Genomic DNA, 18,653 nt, shown 5'->3' on the forward strand with positions numbered 1-18,653 from the left:
TACAATAAAAGTGAAAACATAAATAAATATTTTGACTTGGACTGATCCTAGGATTCTCAGGGTTTTATGAAATAAGATGATGGAAATGTGAGGTCAGTATGCACAAATATGGAGTGATTGGGCAAGGGAAATGAGGCAGGTAGGGACAGGACTGGTGAGCAGAGGCTGGCGGATCATGTTTTGTCGTCAGTATCTTATCTTTCCTGAAAGAAAGTTACACCTTCAGGCTTCCCATAAGGGAAATCAACTTTAGCCTTTCAGTCGCTACCTGTGCCTGTTTTTAAAAGTCAGTTTCTCAACAGTGTGTGTTTATGTTTGCTGCTCATAGCACATGTGACAAAGCATAATGATATCAGCCACACTCTTACATAATTGTTATATAGGGTGATAAAGGCGAACCGGGAATTCAGGGGAAACCAGGATCGTCAGGAGCCAAGGTAAATATGATTCTGGAAGTACTCTAGTTAAAGAAGGGATTTATGTACTATTTTACAAGGCAGTTTGTTTCACAGTAAAACAGTAGTTAACATCAAATTGCATCAAATCCATTTGATTACTTATTCTTACTAATTTTATGCTAGATTTTAGCCAGTGTAACTCAGGTGCTCATTAAGTTCAAAGCTGCAGACATTGCCATTACTTCAGATAGTATTTTTTGTGTAATATTGAAACATCAACTGTATTAAAATACAATTAATAAAAATAGATAGTGGAAAACTGAGGTTAAGAATTAGGAACCTCTTTTGTGGTTTCTCTGTATTCAAAATCCCTTCACAAATTTTCCAGACATTTCAATTATCTTCAGTTAAAAAATTTCGAAATATCATAGCCAGAGTGTATCATGTGGCCTTGAGAAAACGTGCAATATATGTTTTTGCACACAGAATATCACTAACAGAGCTATTGTATTACTCAGGGAGAACTAGGAGTACCAGGTGCTCCAGGTGAACCAGGCTACCCAGGCATTCCTGGTACCCCAGGCATAAAGGTAAGTATTTTTTCCAGTTTTACATTAATTGCATCTTTTATTGGAAGTGCTTTTCTTATAAGTAATCATTATTAAACAAAATCCTTTCTCTAAACACATCATTACTATTAGAGAATAGGACACATTTAAAGCAACAATATGTACATCATGAAAATTTTCTTCTGAAGGATGAAGCCTTGATATAAAGGCATTTGTGGTGGGTTGACCTTGGCTGGATGTCAAGTGCCCACCAAGCTGCTCTGTCACTCCCCTCTTCATCAGTACAGGGTCTTGAGAAAGTAAGATGGGAAAAAACTCATGGGTAAAGATAAAGGCAGTTTAATAAAGCAAAAGGAAGGCCATGTTTGGAAGCAAAGTAAAACAAAGTATTTATTCTCTACTTCCCATTGGCGTGTGATGTCCAACCAGTTCCAGGGAAGCAGGGCTTCAGTACACATAGAGGTTTCTCTGGAAAACAAATGTCATAATAATTAATGTCTTCCCTTTCCCATTTCCCTTAGCTTTTGTTGCTGAGCAGACATGATATGGTATGGAATATCCCTTTGGTCAGTTTGGGTCAGCTGCCCTGGCTATGTCATAAATCACAGAATGGCTGGATTGAAAGGAACCTCAAAGACAATGTAGTTCCAGCCCTCCTGTAGTGGGCAGGGACACCTTCCATCCACTAGACCAAGTGGCTCAAAGCCCCATCCAACCTGACCTTGAATACTTGTAGGGAAGGGGCATCCACAGCTTCTCTGGTCAACCTGTTCCAGTGCCTCAACACCCTCACAGTAAAGAGTTTCTTCCTAATATCTAATCTAAACCTGCCTTCTATCAGTTTAAAGCCATTCCCCTTTGTCCTATCACTACAGACCCTTATGAAAAGCCCCTCCCCAGCTTTCTTGGAGGACCCCTTTAGGTACTGTAAGGCTGCTCTAAGGTCTCCCCAGAGTCTTCTCCAGGCTGAACAACCCCAACTCTCTGTCTGTCTTCATGGGAGAGGTTCTTCTTCAGCCCTCTGATCATCTTCATGGCCCTCTGTTGGATTAGATCCAGGAGGTCCACATCCTTCTTATGTTGGGGGCCCTGGAACTGGATGCAGGTGGGGTCTCATGAGTGTGGAGTAAAGGGGGAGAATCACCTCCCTTGACCTGCTGACCACACTGTTTCGATGCAGCCTAGGATACAATTGGCTTTCTGTGCTGGAAGTGCGCATTGACAGGTCATGTCAAGCTTCTCGTCCACCAACACCCACAAGTCCTTCTCTACAGGGCTGCTCTCAATCCATTCTCCACCTAGCCTGCATTTGTGTCTCCTCTCAAGATCTTGCCCATCCCAAGATTACTGGTGAGGAGCGGGGTTTGGAGAGACAGCCTTGATGCTGTGGGAGCTCTGCTCAGCAGCAGCCGAAACACTGGTGTGTTATCAACGCCTTTCTAGCCACCAGTGCCCCACACAGCTGCTATGGGGAAAATGAACTCTGTCTCAGCCAGACCCAATACAGCATTACAGAAATAGAGTTGAATCAGGCACTTCATTTCCATAGGGAAAGAAAAGTTTAAGGATAAAGAGGCAGTAAGATAGGAGAGTGGTGTTATAATTAAAGTTTTATGAAATCCCATACGGAAGTATTCCATTAGACTTCAGCTTCTGCTCCAGAAGAGCACAGATTTCCTTTATGTCCGGTATTGTATATGCCAGCCATGTATAAATGTCTTAGGTATACTAGAGTACTTTGCATGTCAGTAGACACATATATGGAGGTGCCTTGCACTGCACAGAACATCTTAAATACCTATGTTTAGATATCTGAAGCAAGTCCCTAGTCAGTGGAAGCTAGAGAGAGATCCAAATTTAGGTGAGGTTATCTGACATAAATGAGATAATGGAACCTGAGTTACATTTTTCCAAGAGAAGACGTAGAAAAGTTAGTCTTCTGACCAGTTTCGAAACAGGGATTTGCAGAGCACAAAAAGACCAGTGGAAGAGTGACTGGAGTCAGTGTCATAACAATAGTTTATTAGTTTCATTATCACTATATATTCACTTTCAATATCTAAGGGTTTTGTAAGGTACGTGTACCAAGACAATAATGCAGATTTTATGAAAGGTGATTTTGTTAAAATTATGAAACTTCTCTAAATTTTAACTGATGAAGCTTTTGCAAAAGTCATTCATTTTATATGAAGATGCAAGTTGACTGGAGTTGCATGTCTTAAGTATGACAGACTTTTGAATTATTCAGGAAGAAAAGTGTGGTTTGGGCATCTGACAGTAAACGTGAAGCCTTTCAGCTGTAGATTATTTTAAAACTTGAAACCAACCAAATATTTGACATTCAAGTACAATACAATCGAATACAACTGGCATGAATGTCTTATGTTCTGGGATTTTTGATCAGGAAAATACTAGCCATGGTGGAATGTCCTCTTTGCTACTGTTTAGCATTTAACTAAATTGGTTTTTTTTCCCAGAAAACAACCAAACGCACAAATGTTTGGCTCTTACAAGAAAACTGACAAAACTAAGCCAAAAATCTCCATTCTAATTCTTTTCTTTACTAAGTGCAGTTTTGCACACCCCCCAAAGATCTGTCTTTGTTTCCTGAGCTACTATGTTCTTGGCCCAATGTTTTGATTCATGTCTGTTTGAACAGAGTCACAAGGGTTTAAGAGGTCAGAATTAGAGTAAGAGCCATCTCCTGTAACTTTAAGTTTCCTTTTCAATCAATGAAGAGAGAAAGGCACATTTTGAGAGTACGTGTTTTATACCTCTATTGTTAATTGGAATGAATAATTTTCAAGCACTGACTGTTTCTCTCCGGTGTCAATTAGATGGTGTTTGGTCATATTGATAAACCTAGATAACTAACTTTTAAGTACAATTTACACTATCTGATTGTCAATTCCCCCCCAATTATTTACTATAAACATTTCAAGTCAAAAGGAGTGGGTGGAAGTAGAACTTAGTCCTTAAATATTTTGATTAAATTTAAATATAGGAGGTTTGCCATTCAAAAAATACTTTTTCTTTGTATTGTCATGTATAACTTCTGCATGCAGTGTGTTTATAGTAAGTGTTACAGAAATTATTTATACTCTAGTCTATGTGGGTGAAGGCAAGCATACTTGAGGTTAGCATTCAGCTGAAATTTAACCCATGAGAAACACTGCCTCCTTCCCTGCTTACATCCTCTCCACTCCCATGCACGGAGTGGATAAAATCCTGCTGGATTTTCCACCTCATTATGTCATATTTTTTAGTTTTTTATTTGGTATGGGAGTATCCACTTTTCTTTTTGATAGTTCTTTCCATGACAAATTCCTTTTTTAGTATAGCTTTCTGGAGTTTTCTCAGTTTTTGTGTACATGGGGATAAAGTGACTTGTTTTGATTCAGTATAAATAAAAGCTATTAGATGCTTCTCTTGTAATTATGTGTTAAATTTAAACACAGACTACATGTCTTTGAGATGAATCATGTTGAAATGGAGACTTTTCTTCTGATATTTCACAGGGGGACAAAGGAAACCAAGGTGACAGCGGTATCCAGGTATATCAACTTTGTTCCTAGTGAAATCATCTGGCAATGCTATCAATACAAGTTTTAGGTGTTAATTCAGGCACTTTTATAAGATTAAGCTCCATAGAAAGTTTGCTTGAATAGCAGCAGTAACTCTCCTTCATGAAAATCAGCCCAGTATACCCAGTATGAATTTCCAGCTGCATTTCTAGGGCCTGAGCAGGCCTACCTACTGTACTGTAATAAGTGGAATTTTCTTTCTTGTTATCTGAAATCATGGTAATACCTACAAGAAAAAGTATGATATCACTGCTCAGATCCTGACTTGGTTCCTCTATGTTCAGAGTAGAAATTGTATTCTTTTGCACAGTTTCTGCTTTGATCTCTTGAAGAGTAACTTTTCAGACTGATTAGTCCTGGTTAGGATGACGTTTTAGGGTTTAACTCTTTGTGTTATTTTTCATAGTTTAATTACATGTACCAGATAAATGTATATTTTAAGAAAATGTGCTTCTTTTCTTAAGGGACTGAAAGGAGAGAAAGGAAGACAAGGAAATCCAGGCTTACAGGTACTGTTAAAAGAGGGATCCTAGTTCAAGAAAATCATAGAGATCCTAGTTTGAGACCACAATTCATATTTGTTTCTTAACACTACTTCCATCAACATGGATAGGTCTTTGCATCACATGAAATATATTTATGTACCACATGATTACATAGTTATATAAATTACCTCTTAAACAATCTTAATGTCTTTAAAATAACAAATACAACACATGTAGAGAAGATGGAGCCACATTTTTCTCAGCTGTGCATGCTAGAAGGATGAGAAGAAATGCACATGAATTGGAACGCAGAAAATCCCAGCTTGCTTTAGAGGAAAAGCCTTTTGCTTTGAGGGTGGTCAAACACTGGATCAGGCTGCTCACAGACATTTTGGCAAAACCTGTCTGGGCAGTGTGTTGGGTTGATCAAGTTGCGTCTGTTCTGCAAAGGAACTTGAACCCAAGGAAATCACTTCCAGGCTACATGTTTCTGTGCTTCTGGGATATTATATCTTGAGAAACAGACCATAAGTGCATTTTTTTATTATTGTATTAAATCCTTAATTATATAATAGTTTTATAAAATAGCTATAAATAATATAAAATGCAGATAACAGCACAAAGTGGCTTTTATGTAAAGGTTGTAAGAATAATACATGCGATGTTAAGATTTTGCATGTACCATGCTACATTTTCATACAGTTCATTATCTTCTAGACATTACTGGGAGTTATTGACATCTTCTGGGCTCATAAATTACAGATGTTTCCTGTTTCAGCTGCAAATCAGTGATATGCAGTTGTTTCTCTTTAACTCTGGGCCAGTGTATTCTGATTGTGTCATAGTTGGCTATCTTGTTGTACCACAGAAAATAACTATTAGTATTTATAAATACTTGTTAACTGCATACTCTGTCGTGTCTAAACAGAGAAGTATTTGTTAGAGGTACATATTTAAAACTAGACTTGGAAGGAAGCCACAGCTGCTTTTTTCAGAATTACGACATCGATACAGCTGCCTGTCTAGCCAGAAGGAGCTGATTCCTGTGGAGTATGGGCAGGAGATCTAGACTGTATGTTAGTTAACTCTCTCAGGCATTTGAAGGTTAACAGTAGTTCAACATTAAAGCTGAGCAGATTTTTTTAAAAGAAGCAGTTTAAACTAAAAGACCAGTCTTTGATTTTAAACAAATGTAGTGTCCTACTCTAGCATTTTACAAATTAAACATTCTGGGTTTTCCTTTTGTAAACGATATACAATTTTTTCATCTATTTATTTTTTTAATCATGAGGCAAAACAAAGTGATAGTGAAAGGAAACATTATTTTTCCCATAGAATGATGCAACTTGAATTGCTGGTGCTTGCTTTCTTTTTTTGGAGAAAGCTGAAAAAATAATGCAGACTGAGTCTAAAATTGTTTCCCATGCTTTTCTGATTTGGTTGGCAACCAAAAAAATCTTCTGGTATACAACACTAGGTCTTTCTAAGGTTTCTCAAGACTCCAAGACTTCTTAAAGATACAATACAGATTCCCTTGCACATAAGAGTGTATCAGAAAAGTGAACTGCCAACTTGCCATGGAACTTAATGGTCAGTAACATTATTGAAGCACCTGGTAGAAGGGACTCCAAAATCCTTTGCTACCATGCAAAATCTGGCTTACCACTGAGTTTCTATTTAAAAGGCTCTAAAATTAATTTATGCATAGTAAGACAGTATTAAACAGGTAGAATCAGTTTTCTGTTACTAGAACACAAAATTTTATTTCTTTTGTCTTTTCTAAAGTGAATAAGATTTTGTCTCTATGTTATGTTTGTTTTTAATATGTATGATATATTCGCAACTTATCCTCTTTGTATATGATATTAAAGGCATTAATGAATTGTTCATTCACCATGGTATAAATTTTTCATCATTATATGCAAGGGGTTTTTTTGTACAATAGCAATCACAGAATCTTTAAAAGTTGCCATTTGTGATTAATTATTGAAAACAAAGGATGCCAAGTAATTTGGTTCAGCCTGCTTTTTAAATTCTTTTTCATGTTATTTCTTAAAGGGAGTAGAAGGACTGAATGGAGAACGAGGAGAGGTAAATATTTTTGTAATGACAAATATAATATTACAAAATTATCCATTTGTTTCCACAAATTATATGATCTGTAAAATGTGTGTTTATAGTCTTACTTCTGTTCTCAGATGTCTGTAAGCAACAGAAGAGAAATTAATTGAGAAATATCGAGAAGAGAAAGAAATATTAGTTAAAAAGAGATGTAGTGAAATATATATTTCGTTAAATGAAATATTTTTAAAAATAACTAAAGCCAAGTATGTATTTTAAGGGAATTAAAAAGCCAACAAACTAACCAATAAAAACAATGAGAAAAAGTGGTTCAGGAAAGGAAATACTTAAAGGAAAAAGAATCTAGAGATTCTATGATCACTGCAAAATAAAAATACATTCATAAAAATACAGAATAGTATTATGATATTATTCAGCAGTAACCAATAATTGAAAGGCACAATATAGAAATAAGGAACAGGACACACAAAGAAGATCCTTCTTGTACCCCTTCCCTTTTTTTGGGGAGTCAGAAAGTTTGGAGCACATAAGTTAGAGATCAAGACCATTGTATTCAATGACAGTGTTGAGTTTACCTAATTCCTTTTGAGCTCTGCTGATATACTGTACTTTCAGCTTCTGTAAAAGTCTGTAGTAAGGATTTCCACAGATGAGCTCTTTGTCTTCTGTGTTTTAACTGTCACCAGTGAGATTTCTTTGTGTGCCTTTATTTCAAAGCCAATGGAAAGGAGTCTAGCAAAGCCTTTACAAGTATTTTTTTCAGAGGTTTCTGTTTTTTGAGACTGACTCAGAAAATGCAGGGTAGATTTTTTTCTCTCTACTACTAAGTCTATACAAGAATAACTCAGCTCAGCCTGAAACTTGAGGGGCATAGGGGAGAGTGTCCACAACGAGGCTGCATACAACTCTGAGCAACCTGGTCTAGTGGAAGGTGTTCCTGCCTATGGCAGGGGGTTTGTCAGAAGCTGCATTTGTTACTCTCCAGGATATTTTTAGAAGTCCCATCTTTTCTTTTTTTTTTTCCCTTGTGTTTGGCTAATGTATATATATTTATGGCCAAACTTTTTAATCTTTGTGTTGCATTTTTTTAAAAAATTGGTATTTAAAACGTTGATTTTGTTGGTTATTTTTTATTTATTTCATTGTTTAGTGAAATCAGAGTACAAATTTATTTAGAGATTTCTTTGTTCAAGTCTTTTAATTAAAGCATTGTTGCATATCAATAGCTGGATACATTAGGTGGAAGCCCAGTTCTGATAATTAAATAATTGTATGCATTTTAACATGTAAACTGTTTCACATGCTGCTGTGATTCTATGAAATACTTAAATTACAGTTTGACTTATAATTGTTTTGCTAAATCATTGTCAAAACTGTATACTATTGAACTAACTTCTTTAAATATTTTAAATCATGGCAATAATATATTTCTACAGAAAACTCATTTTAATATTTTTCTTACTATATGTTAAGCTATAATGATGTTGTGTTTATTTATTAAACCTATAGAATTAGTTGATTTTCTATTTTCATAAAATATGTTTTTTGTTAGACTCTGACTCCTCAATAAAAAGTTTCTTCAGCCTGTAATTCTCAGCACTTATTGAACTCTTCTCCTTTTTTAAATTTTCTTTTCCAGTAGCAAGGGTCAACAAACAAGGCCACACATGGGATGTGGTTGACCATTAAAAGACCAAGATATACTGCAGAAAATTTTCCCTCTGCAGTTTCATTTACTTTTTGGCAAGTTCTTCAGGCAGTTTCTGCTGATGCTTCCAACATTTTGTCCTGGTATTTTTATACTGGCTTCATGCCTCTAGTGTTTTTCTACAGTAGATGCCATTTTCCCAATATTCACTGTTTCTTAATGCTTTCTAACTCATTTAGTTCAAATAGATCCATTTGCAAGTCAGATGTCGTTTATGTAAACTTCATCCATAGCTGTAAAAGTAATTAAAAACAAAGCAAAACAAAAAACCCGAACCAAACCCAAACAACTCCTACCTATAAGAACAGAATGGTTTTCAGATCTCAGTATTCTAGTATAGCCACAGGCAGCTACATATGCTCCATGTGTTTATCTCTGAGCCTTGCTGACCATGTTAAAGGAGAAAAACCACCTTTGTAATTATGTAATTTGTAATTATGTAAGAAATGAACAAGTACAAATCTACATGATGTAATAAGAGGATCAATTATCTGTTACTACAACATTCAAGATGACAATATCAAAACAATAAAATGTTATTACAACTTTGGAAAAACTTCTGAATTAGTGTATAGCTTTTGAAGGTATGGACTGCTGTTCAGGTCATCTTTCCAGCAGTACTTTTAGGCACCTGACTGATACCTGTACTGCCTATCTGATTTTAGTGCCTAGGTCTCTGCATAAAACTAGATAATCCAGTACTGAATTTGAAGCTTGCTACCCTGCAGTAATTCTTGTGGAGAATTCTGGATTGTTACTAATTTAGACCAAGCCAGGAAGCTTTGAATTTTTCTGATTTATTCTGAAGAATTTTGATGAGTAATAGAGAAAATTAAACAAAATATAAATACCATAATTTCAAATTCAGTGTAAGTCTATGAAGACTGTGTGCATGAGTATTTCATAATTTCTTAAACTTCTATTATATGTTTCAGTAAGTTTTGTCATATATAATAGTCCTGTTCCCACAATTCTATCTAAAATAGTTGTAAAGAGTGAAAGAAAATTTTGAGGCAACTGATAATATCATGCAGAAGCTGTGCAGAAATGGAAGGAAAAAACTCATCAGAGAGCAAATGTAGTATACTGACTTTAATCTTGGGCATATACCAAATTACATTGTACTGATGTTTTGTTGGCTCCAGAGTGGGGAAAGGGTTCCACTTGAACTGTTGCAGTAGGTTTCCATACATAGAAGAACCATTGCTTTGATGAAGATATATCAAACTATTTTCCAGTATTATTTTAACCTTTTCCAGTGAAGCAAATGGACTATAGTTATTACCAGTCAACTGAAAAAAAAAACCAGAAGAATTGCTAACTCAAATCAAACTATTTTTTCCTTTGTCTTATATACTACAGACATAGGGGTCAAAGGCTTGATAATTACAGTAAGTTTCCAAGAACTTCAGTGATGCCAGAATTTCATCTCTAATTTTTCCAGCCTTCTAAGGAACTTAACATACTGTGAAAAAAATTCTAATTCTCATGAAAAAGAGAATAATGCCTTTTCTTCCATATGTTAATAATGAATACTAATTTTTAAATAGTAATTTGTAAATTAAATGGTTCTTTAAAGTTAAAAAAGGTAATTTGTTTCTAGCTATATTGGGTAATTGTATCTGAAACAGTTACCAAAGAATCTCAAAACTTCAATACGTCTCATCAATATCAAGTTAATATTTAGTGACAACTTATATTAATTTTATGAAGGTCATCAATAAAGATTTTCTCAGAATATGTTTTTGTGATGCTGCCTAGCTTCCAGATGATCGCTGAAGATACGATTGGCTTTTCATGGATTTTTCATTCCAGAAAGGTGAGAAAGGAGATCCAGGCATTCAAGGCATCAGTGGACAAAAAGGAGAATCTGGTGTCCAGGGTTTGGTTGGACCTCCTGGTCTCAGAGGTCAGCCAGGAGATCGAGGACCCCCAGGACCACCTGGATCAGATGGAAAACCTGTATGTACAGGACCTCAAACCTGTAATTTTGAGTACCTTAAAAACCACAAAGAAATTCATGATCTCTCTTGTTTTAACCGTTCTCTGTTCAATTCAGGCACGAGAATTTTCAGAAGAATTTATTCGACAGGTGTGTTCAGATGTACTGAGAAGTAAGTTTGAAAGCCTCTTTACTGTTTTTTTTTTCCTTGTTTGAAGTGCTAAAGAAGTTTCCTGATAATTGTAAAGTCTCCTTCTTGAAAACAAGTTCCGAATTGCCAATTTATCACTTGTTTTCTTGCAGGTGTGGATACATTTCCACACCACAGGTTCCATACTTTACCATCTTATTGCCTAAAGGTATCTTGTTCTCTAAAGAGATGAAACTGATTTTGTATTTGTGGTTAGGGGCACTACTTTTATTGTTTCAACACTCTAAGCAATTTTTTGTTTGAATTCTCTCAGCCCAGTTGCCTGCCATCCTGCAGAGTAGAAGACTACAAAGCTGTAACCATTGTCAGTCTCAAAGTGCTCCCCCAGGACTTCCAGGACCACCAGGTCCAAGAGGCCCTGAAGGACCAAGAGGGTTTCCTGGTTTACCAGGGAATGATGGCATTCCAGGGCTGATGGGTATCCCAGGTCGCCCTGGGGCTCGTGGGACAAGAGGTACTGTGTGCATATGTCATGGTGTAAATGGCCTTTGTGACTTGGTTTTCTCCTTCTGGTTTTGAGTGGGGTTAATGCAGGGTGGAGTAAGAGAATGGCTGGGCTTCTATGACAGAGTGTAATTGTGAACATGGTGCAGAGTGGATGTTTTCACTGCTTTCGAAGAACGCATGACAGAAGAAGAGAAAATACAAGAACTCAACAAGGTAGCTAGTGTTCAGTTCTACTGTAGTCAAACTGTTCTGATCTTTTTAGAGAGTTCTTAGTCTCATGTAAATGTTTCTAGCTGTGTTTAGATTATTTTTTTAGATCAGATATGCTTAGACATGGATTTCAATGCATTTCCATGTTTTCTAGTTTCATTTCTTCCAAACTTGTTTGGTTTTGCTATTTTAAGGAACAGTATTTATTCATTGGCTGCTTACTAGCTGCACTGATTTTTGGCATGTGACAACTTTTAGACTCCCCCTGATTTCCTGAGTTTTTGTCCTTTTGTTCTTTTTATCTCAAAAGGATTTTTACTCCTTTCTTTATGCTTTTCTTAAACATTCTGGATTCTTTTTAAGCAAGCTAAGGTTTATACATTCAGGTAACTCAGCTGTCCAAACATTCCAACTGATTTCTTTGATGTATTTGCAGACTTTATATTAAGTATGCATATGTAGTCTGGAACTAGAGAAAGAGACTGGGTGATGTCCATAATTTGGTAACTGGTAGGATCAAAATAATCAGGAAAGCTGTATAAAATACAGCTAACTAGTAATGTGCCAAGGGTAAGCAGACAAATGGTTGGTAAATATTTACTTTCTTTTTGACATTACCTGTGACCTAGAACATCAAATTCATTTGGGATGTAATAAAGATTTGCCTGTAGTGCTTTTATAATTTCCTCTCCAATAGGAGAATGTACAGTTTTCCTCTGAAGCATTCACTAACAGGTCTGGCTATTCCATAAGAGTTGGAAAAATGTGTATATGTCTCTATGAAGAAACTGAATTCACTGGGTTGTAAGTGTAAGAGAGCTCATATTTTTACACTCTCAGTATTTCTTTGGTGGAGATTTAATTCTGCTGTATGTTGTAGAAGATTGTCTATATATTCTGTATTCCACACCGACTCTGGTGAATAACTTACACTTCTGTCATACAACTTCTTAAAGTCTTTGCCGGTTGGAAAGCAATGACAGCAAATTTTTTTAATTGCCTATCATCTATTCCCTCAGCTCATAATGACTGTCTGCTTAACAAGTGCTATATCAGCTCTAAATCGAGTAGAAATTAGGATAATTTAGAACTCAGTTGCACTGTGTGGGTTACAAGAAAATGCTTGTTTTACATCCTATTATTTGCTTTTGAAATATTAGGTATTTTATTCAATAAATATTATCAAATGCTGACTTCCTAGTTCATTGGATGAAAGTAGTGTGCAAAGATATACCTGTGTTTGCTAATTCACAGGACTGCCAGGGAAAAACGGTGCAAAAGGCAATCAAGGAATTGGGGTTCCTGGGATCCAAGGCCCCCCAGGACCTCCAGGTGAGGGATGGTTTAGCTGTGCAGATTCAGTGCATGCTAATAATTTATTATTTCCAAATAAGTGTTTGTGGGATTTGGGAAAAACTGAAGTAGTTTGTACATATCTTAATTGCCACATATGTTTTAGGGATAATGACTGTCTCTTACATGCCCTTATAAATTGTCATATAATACATAATTTAATATAAGATGTCTTGTAGAGATTGGTACCTGAGACATTTGATAGATGGATCCTGAAATCAGCCATTATCTAAAAACTGAGCCCTGATATGATTATGTGACATGTGAGCATTGCTTAGTGAGGGAATATATTCTTCCTAATATTAATGTATGTATAAAAAATGCAGAGTTGGGTGTTTGGAACAAATATTAGGGCCTGATCCAAATCCAGAGTAACAAATAGAAATAGGGGGACTGATTCATGTGATGGTGGTTCCAGATTATGTAAAGTATAACAGTGTGCTAAAGCAGATTTTTATATTTTCCTGTAAAAGTTATTTTTATTTAAAGTGTTTTCCATGTGCTTTTAAAAAAACCTTAGTAAGGTATCATGTTGTGTATATAAACATATAAGCAGTTTGTGACAAGGAATGTCTTTTTCAGGAAATGTTTTCTTTATCTGCATACTTCACCAAAGAGCAGGGGTGTGTGTGGAGGGGTGGATCTGTTCTTGCTCTTGTTTTTATTTCAGTAGTCATGTATTTGTTTATTGCATGTGTGTTATTAAGGTCCTGAAGGTCCGCCAGGTATGAGTAAGGAAGGACGTCCTGGAGAGCGTGGGCAGCCTGGTAAAGATGGAGATCGTGGTACTCCGGGAATACCTGGACCGGTTGGACCCCCTGGAATTTGTGATCCATCACTATGTTTTAGTGTAATTGTGGGGAGAGATCCATTTAGAAAAGGACCAAATTATTAATTTGTGATATGATAATTTAGAAGAATAGGTATGGTGCTTGTCTTTTATGGTCTTTCAAATCTCAGGAAGGTGACCAGCAATAATCCAATAAGCAGGAACAAAAGTACCTCTGACATTATAAATATTATAAACATTATAAATAACGAACCCAAAGGTTATACATTCCTTTAGACAAGAAACTCCAAAACCCCAATGACTTTTTTTATACCTTGCACTGGTTGAATATCATCTGTTTTGAAAGAGTTTTTATAGGAATTAACTATAATATTTGATATTTAGTATTTAAGTGTCCTATAATTCTCCTTTTACCACTGAAGTCCTTTGCAAAATTGCTGGAAACACCACTGGGAGCAGGATTAGGTCTTAAATGGCATTGGTCAGGTATAAGTTACTGTGAAATTTTTCACATGCAGCCAGCATACACAGTATTTGATTTTGAAAGAATGTGGCTGGCTTTGACTTCATATGTGTGTGAATTTCACTGGCTTGTGTACGTTTCATATGTCATGGCTCCAGATGTTCTGTGAGCGAAAGCCTATATCAGATTCTTATAAATTAAGATAAATATCTGAATAATCATGGAAGAAATATCACCTATTTTGCCATGCAACTGTGCTTGAAACTGAGGTGAAATGCAAGGGTAGAACTACTTGTTCAAGGGTCAAGGTTTTATTGAAGATGGTACTGTCTAAAGATTTAAAGATTTAAAGGTTCCGTGTGGGTGATTCAACTTACATGAAAATAGCATTAAAAATAAAAAAAGAACGAAAGACTGATACAGCTGGCTATGATACAGTAGCTGTGATTTGACAAAATTAAAGATTAAAAAATGTTTGCACAACCCCGATGTAACAGTTCCGTGTAATGGAATATTAAGTTATATACCCTTTGCTGTTTCTCCTCAAGGACTGCATTGCCAAATTGAAGAAGCAGGTTTACAAGGAGAAAGGTCTAGCTGGTGGCTGACCAGCTGCAATGTTTGTTATGCTGTTTCCTTTTTCATTTTAAACAAGCTGTGTGTAATTTTCGTTGTAAGCTTTGCTAATGAGTTGTATTGCTTGCTTTTACATAAAGAGCAAAGCCACAGTTCCTATGACAATTTAAAATCCGTTTCTTAAATTAAGGCAGAATCTTGTATTGAACTTAACTGATGCTTCATAAGTGACTTCTCTAATGGATTGTTTTTCTGTTGTCCTACTATCAGAGAGTGGTAATATGCTTGACATTCAAGGTAAAATAAAATTTTGTAAAAAACTGGTGATAGTTTGATGAGCAATTGCAAGAGTTGCCTTTCTCCTGTGTTGCAGAGCAGAGTGATGTCTGTAATACATGGAGGGGTGGTTCCACCTGGCAGCTGTGCTTTTGCTCTCCAGCGTCTTTCCATTTTCTCTGGAGAAAGCATTTTCTCTTGGAGCAGCACCTTTCTGCTGGGCTCCTGATGCCTGTGGTGCCAGAGCAACCAACTGCACTGTGCCTGGTAGCTGCAGCCTGCCCAGAGCTGTGGCCTGTGGAAGGGTGATTGCAGTGAGTAGCTTAGCCAAACCACAGCCCTGGTTATACTGGAGTGTGATCATTAGCATCTCATAAAATCTAGTCTAAAATCCTCCAAAAGGATTCGTGAAAGCAACTGATATGGACCTCAGAAATTAGGCTGTGCATGAAGTTTTCTCCCCAGACAAGTGATTCTCAGTACACAATATAAGACTGCACCTGTGTGCAACCATTGATTGAATTTGTGGAAAAAATAACCTAGAAACCTCTTAATTTGTTGTTTTCAATCTCACACTGTTTATTTTTTGAGAAATGAAAGTGACACATTGCTAGGTCAGTGTAGTGGGTTTGTAACCCTCCCTGGGAGGGAAATGGGACTAGGATAGGTCACCTGATGTATATTTTACCAGTAAGGTACTCCATGTTATGTCAGCTCAGATATAAAGAGATGGGAAGGAAACAACTCCCTCTCTTCTCTGGGATGGTTGCATGGGATAGATGGCTGTTTTCAGAGGAGGAAAACACCTTTCATGGGGAAGTAGTCTTTATTTTTAGTTTTCCCTGTGTGTATAGTGGTTATAGTTTTTTTTTTCTTCTCTGCGTAAATATAAAACTGCCTTTCTTAGCAGCCTCAATTTTGCAAGTTTTTTTTCTTCCCCCCCCCCGTTCCCTCCTCCTTCTCCCTCTGGGGGGGATTGGGAGGAGTCTCGGTGGACACCGGCTGTTCAGCTAAAGTACCAATAACAGTCAGGAAGGAATCAGGATCCCAGCATACTTGTAGAACCTTTCTGAGCTCTCCACACTGCATGCTAATTTAAATCCACATTTAACACACATTTTTCAGTAAGATGTATGATGGTGGGAATGGTGAGTCTGAGAGGAAGCATAACCAGAAACAAAAAGAGAAAGTCAGGAGGACCTCTGACTGCAGTGAATACAAACAGAAAAACAGAATTCCTTACTTGTAGAAAAACCTCTTGATTTTCAGCCAGTTTGATTGGTAACTTTGGGTACGATTTCATTTGATGAAATTAACACATATATCAAGCTTCCATATTAAAAGTAGTGCTATTGTCACCCCTTTAGTCCTATTAGAGGATTGTTTCTGAATGACTGACTGAGCATCTACGTGTAATTTCCAATCTGCATCTATTAATTGTCCCTTTCTTGTTGTTTTTTACGTGTCTGGCCAGTTTCTATGCAAGCTCAGCTTTTGCTTTTCTGTCTGCATTTCTGCATACCCTGGCAGTGCCCCGGTAGTTTTCAACAGGTTTTTGTCCACTTTTCCAACTCTGGAATGCTTCTCTTTTGAGCCAACTCAGAAGCTCACAGTTAAGCCAAGGTGGTCTCTTGCTCTGGCTACTTCCCTACCTTTAAAAGGGGATTAACTGTTTTTGTTCTTCTGGGAAGAGAGTTTAGAAAGGCTCCCAGCACTCACTAGCTTCCTCATGAAAGCTTCCCATGAAATCCTTCACAATTTAGCTCTGAGAGAGCTGAAATTTGTTCTTCTAAACTTTAAAATGTTTGTTCTAATACTAACCTTCAGCATGGTCAGCAGGATCCCAAATTCCATGGTATTATGATTGCTGCATCCAAGGCTATCCCTAACTGAGATATTACAAAGCAAACTTTCTTGTTTTGTGAGCAGCAGGGCCAGCAGTGCCTTGTTCCTGGTTGGCACATCTAACATTTGTACAAGGAAGAAGCAGTCCTCTACACATTCCAGAAATCTGGTGGGTGACATGAGCTGCTGTATTGTTCTTTCAATGAACATGTGGGGTAGTTGAAGTCACCCATAAGAACCAGGTTCTGTGACCCAAAACTTGTTTAAGTGATCCAAATACTTTTCCATTGGTCTTACTCTCTTGATTAGGAGGTCAGTAGCAGATGCCTACTGTAAGATCCCCCTTGGAGAAGACCCCTCTGATCTTGACCAAGAAGCATTGTGAGACACTGGATTATTGTATTAATTATTGTCTTGGACCAGCTGGGGGGGGGTGTGTGTGGAATGGGACAGGTCAAATTTCATGAAGGTGAGGTGATGACCTGCCCCATACCCCAGCCCCTGTGAGCCTCATTGGGAGACCTTGGAGAAGCTGTCAGTCAAGACCAACCTGGGGGTGCTGCCCCATTCCACACCTCAGAGACCTTAACCCAGTATGGTATAAACTGGAGTATTATCAGATTAATGATCCACAGGAGAGAGCCTCTTATTTATGATTGATGCAAACTATGTAAGGTTCTTGCAAATGTTGATCTGCAGTCAGAAGCTGTGAATTAAAAAAAATCACAGTGAAACATGTCACCGTCTGTCTATCAGATATTTTCTGGAAACAGTTACTAGAAACTCTGTTAACTGACATTTCCTTACTCTCTTGATGATAGACTTTAAAACTGGATCTCGGGCTAATTTTAAGCAGAGGGTAAGATGCAAAAAAAATTTCTGGACATTTTTTATTAGTATCTTGCTGTGTGACTTTTAGTTAAGAAATATACTTCCTGGTGGGTCTAGTGCCTGTTGGTGTCAGTAGAGGAACTATGATCCACTAAACTAAATTTTTAATATAACTTCAGCTCATAATATCTCTGTGTGCATAAAATAGGTTTAACATTTACCACTTTACTATGCTCATCGATTGCTATTGTCTCGCAGATACTGAGGCATACACTTGAACATAAAGATGCAGAATTGCAAAGTATTACTGTGGGAACTGGATTTCTTAATGAAAGCTTATTGCTGTATGGAGCTCAGCAATTTTCACCTCTGAGAATCATGATCTTCTTAAAGAGGTTTGTAGTAAATACATATGGAGTGATGTGTCTCTCTCTCTCTGTGTATATATATATGATTTAGTAAAAGAACAGATGTCACAGATGGTTTCCACATGTGCAGATTTTTTTGGTGAATATATATATGTATATATATTGTGTACGTATATGTATCATTCTCAGAAAGATATCATAATCATCCAAATGGAAATAGAAAGTAAAAGACTAAAATCACAGAATCATAGAATGGCTTGGTTGGAAGGGACCTTAAAGATCATCTAGTTCCAACCTCCTGCAGGGACATCTCCTTCCACTAGAGCAGGTTGCTCAGAGCTCCATGCAACCTGTCCTTGAACACTTCCAGAGATGGAGCATTCACAATTTCTCTGGTCAACCTGTGCCAGTGCCTCACCACTCTCACAGTAAACAATGTCATCCTAATATCTAATCTGAGCCTTCTCTCTTTCAGTTTGAAACCATTCCCCCTTGGCCTGTTACTAGTCTTTCTC

General features: G+C 37.0%; 1 protein-coding gene across 1 annotated transcript in view; it reads left to right on the forward strand.

Annotated features, from left to right (window-relative positions):
• COL21A1 (collagen type XXI alpha 1 chain) overlaps positions 1-15,138 on the forward strand; it is a 72,991-nt gene extending 57,853 nt beyond the window's left edge. The window contains exons 20-29 of the mRNA XM_018077814.2: positions 384-437; positions 917-988; positions 4,486-4,521; positions 5,016-5,060; positions 7,095-7,127; positions 10,642-10,788; positions 10,886-10,940; positions 11,233-11,433; positions 12,891-12,968; positions 13,697-15,138. Of these exons, the coding sequence (XP_017933303.1) occupies positions 384-437; positions 917-988; positions 4,486-4,521; positions 5,016-5,060; positions 7,095-7,127; positions 10,642-10,788; positions 10,886-10,940; positions 11,233-11,433; positions 12,891-12,968; positions 13,697-13,884 (909 nt within the window). The 3' untranslated portion in view covers positions 13,885-15,138. The remainder of the gene's footprint in view (positions 1-383; positions 438-916; positions 989-4,485; positions 4,522-5,015; positions 5,061-7,094; positions 7,128-10,641; positions 10,789-10,885; positions 10,941-11,232; positions 11,434-12,890; positions 12,969-13,696) is intronic.
• Positions 15,139-18,653: the final 3,515 nt, after the last annotated feature.

Source organism: Manacus vitellinus, unplaced genomic scaffold, assembly GCF_001715985.3.
Source record: "Manacus vitellinus isolate BGI_N305 unplaced genomic scaffold, ASM171598v3 scaffold_4_pilon, whole genome shotgun sequence".
Classification (NCBI taxonomy): domain Eukaryota; kingdom Metazoa; phylum Chordata; class Aves; order Passeriformes; family Pipridae; genus Manacus; species Manacus vitellinus.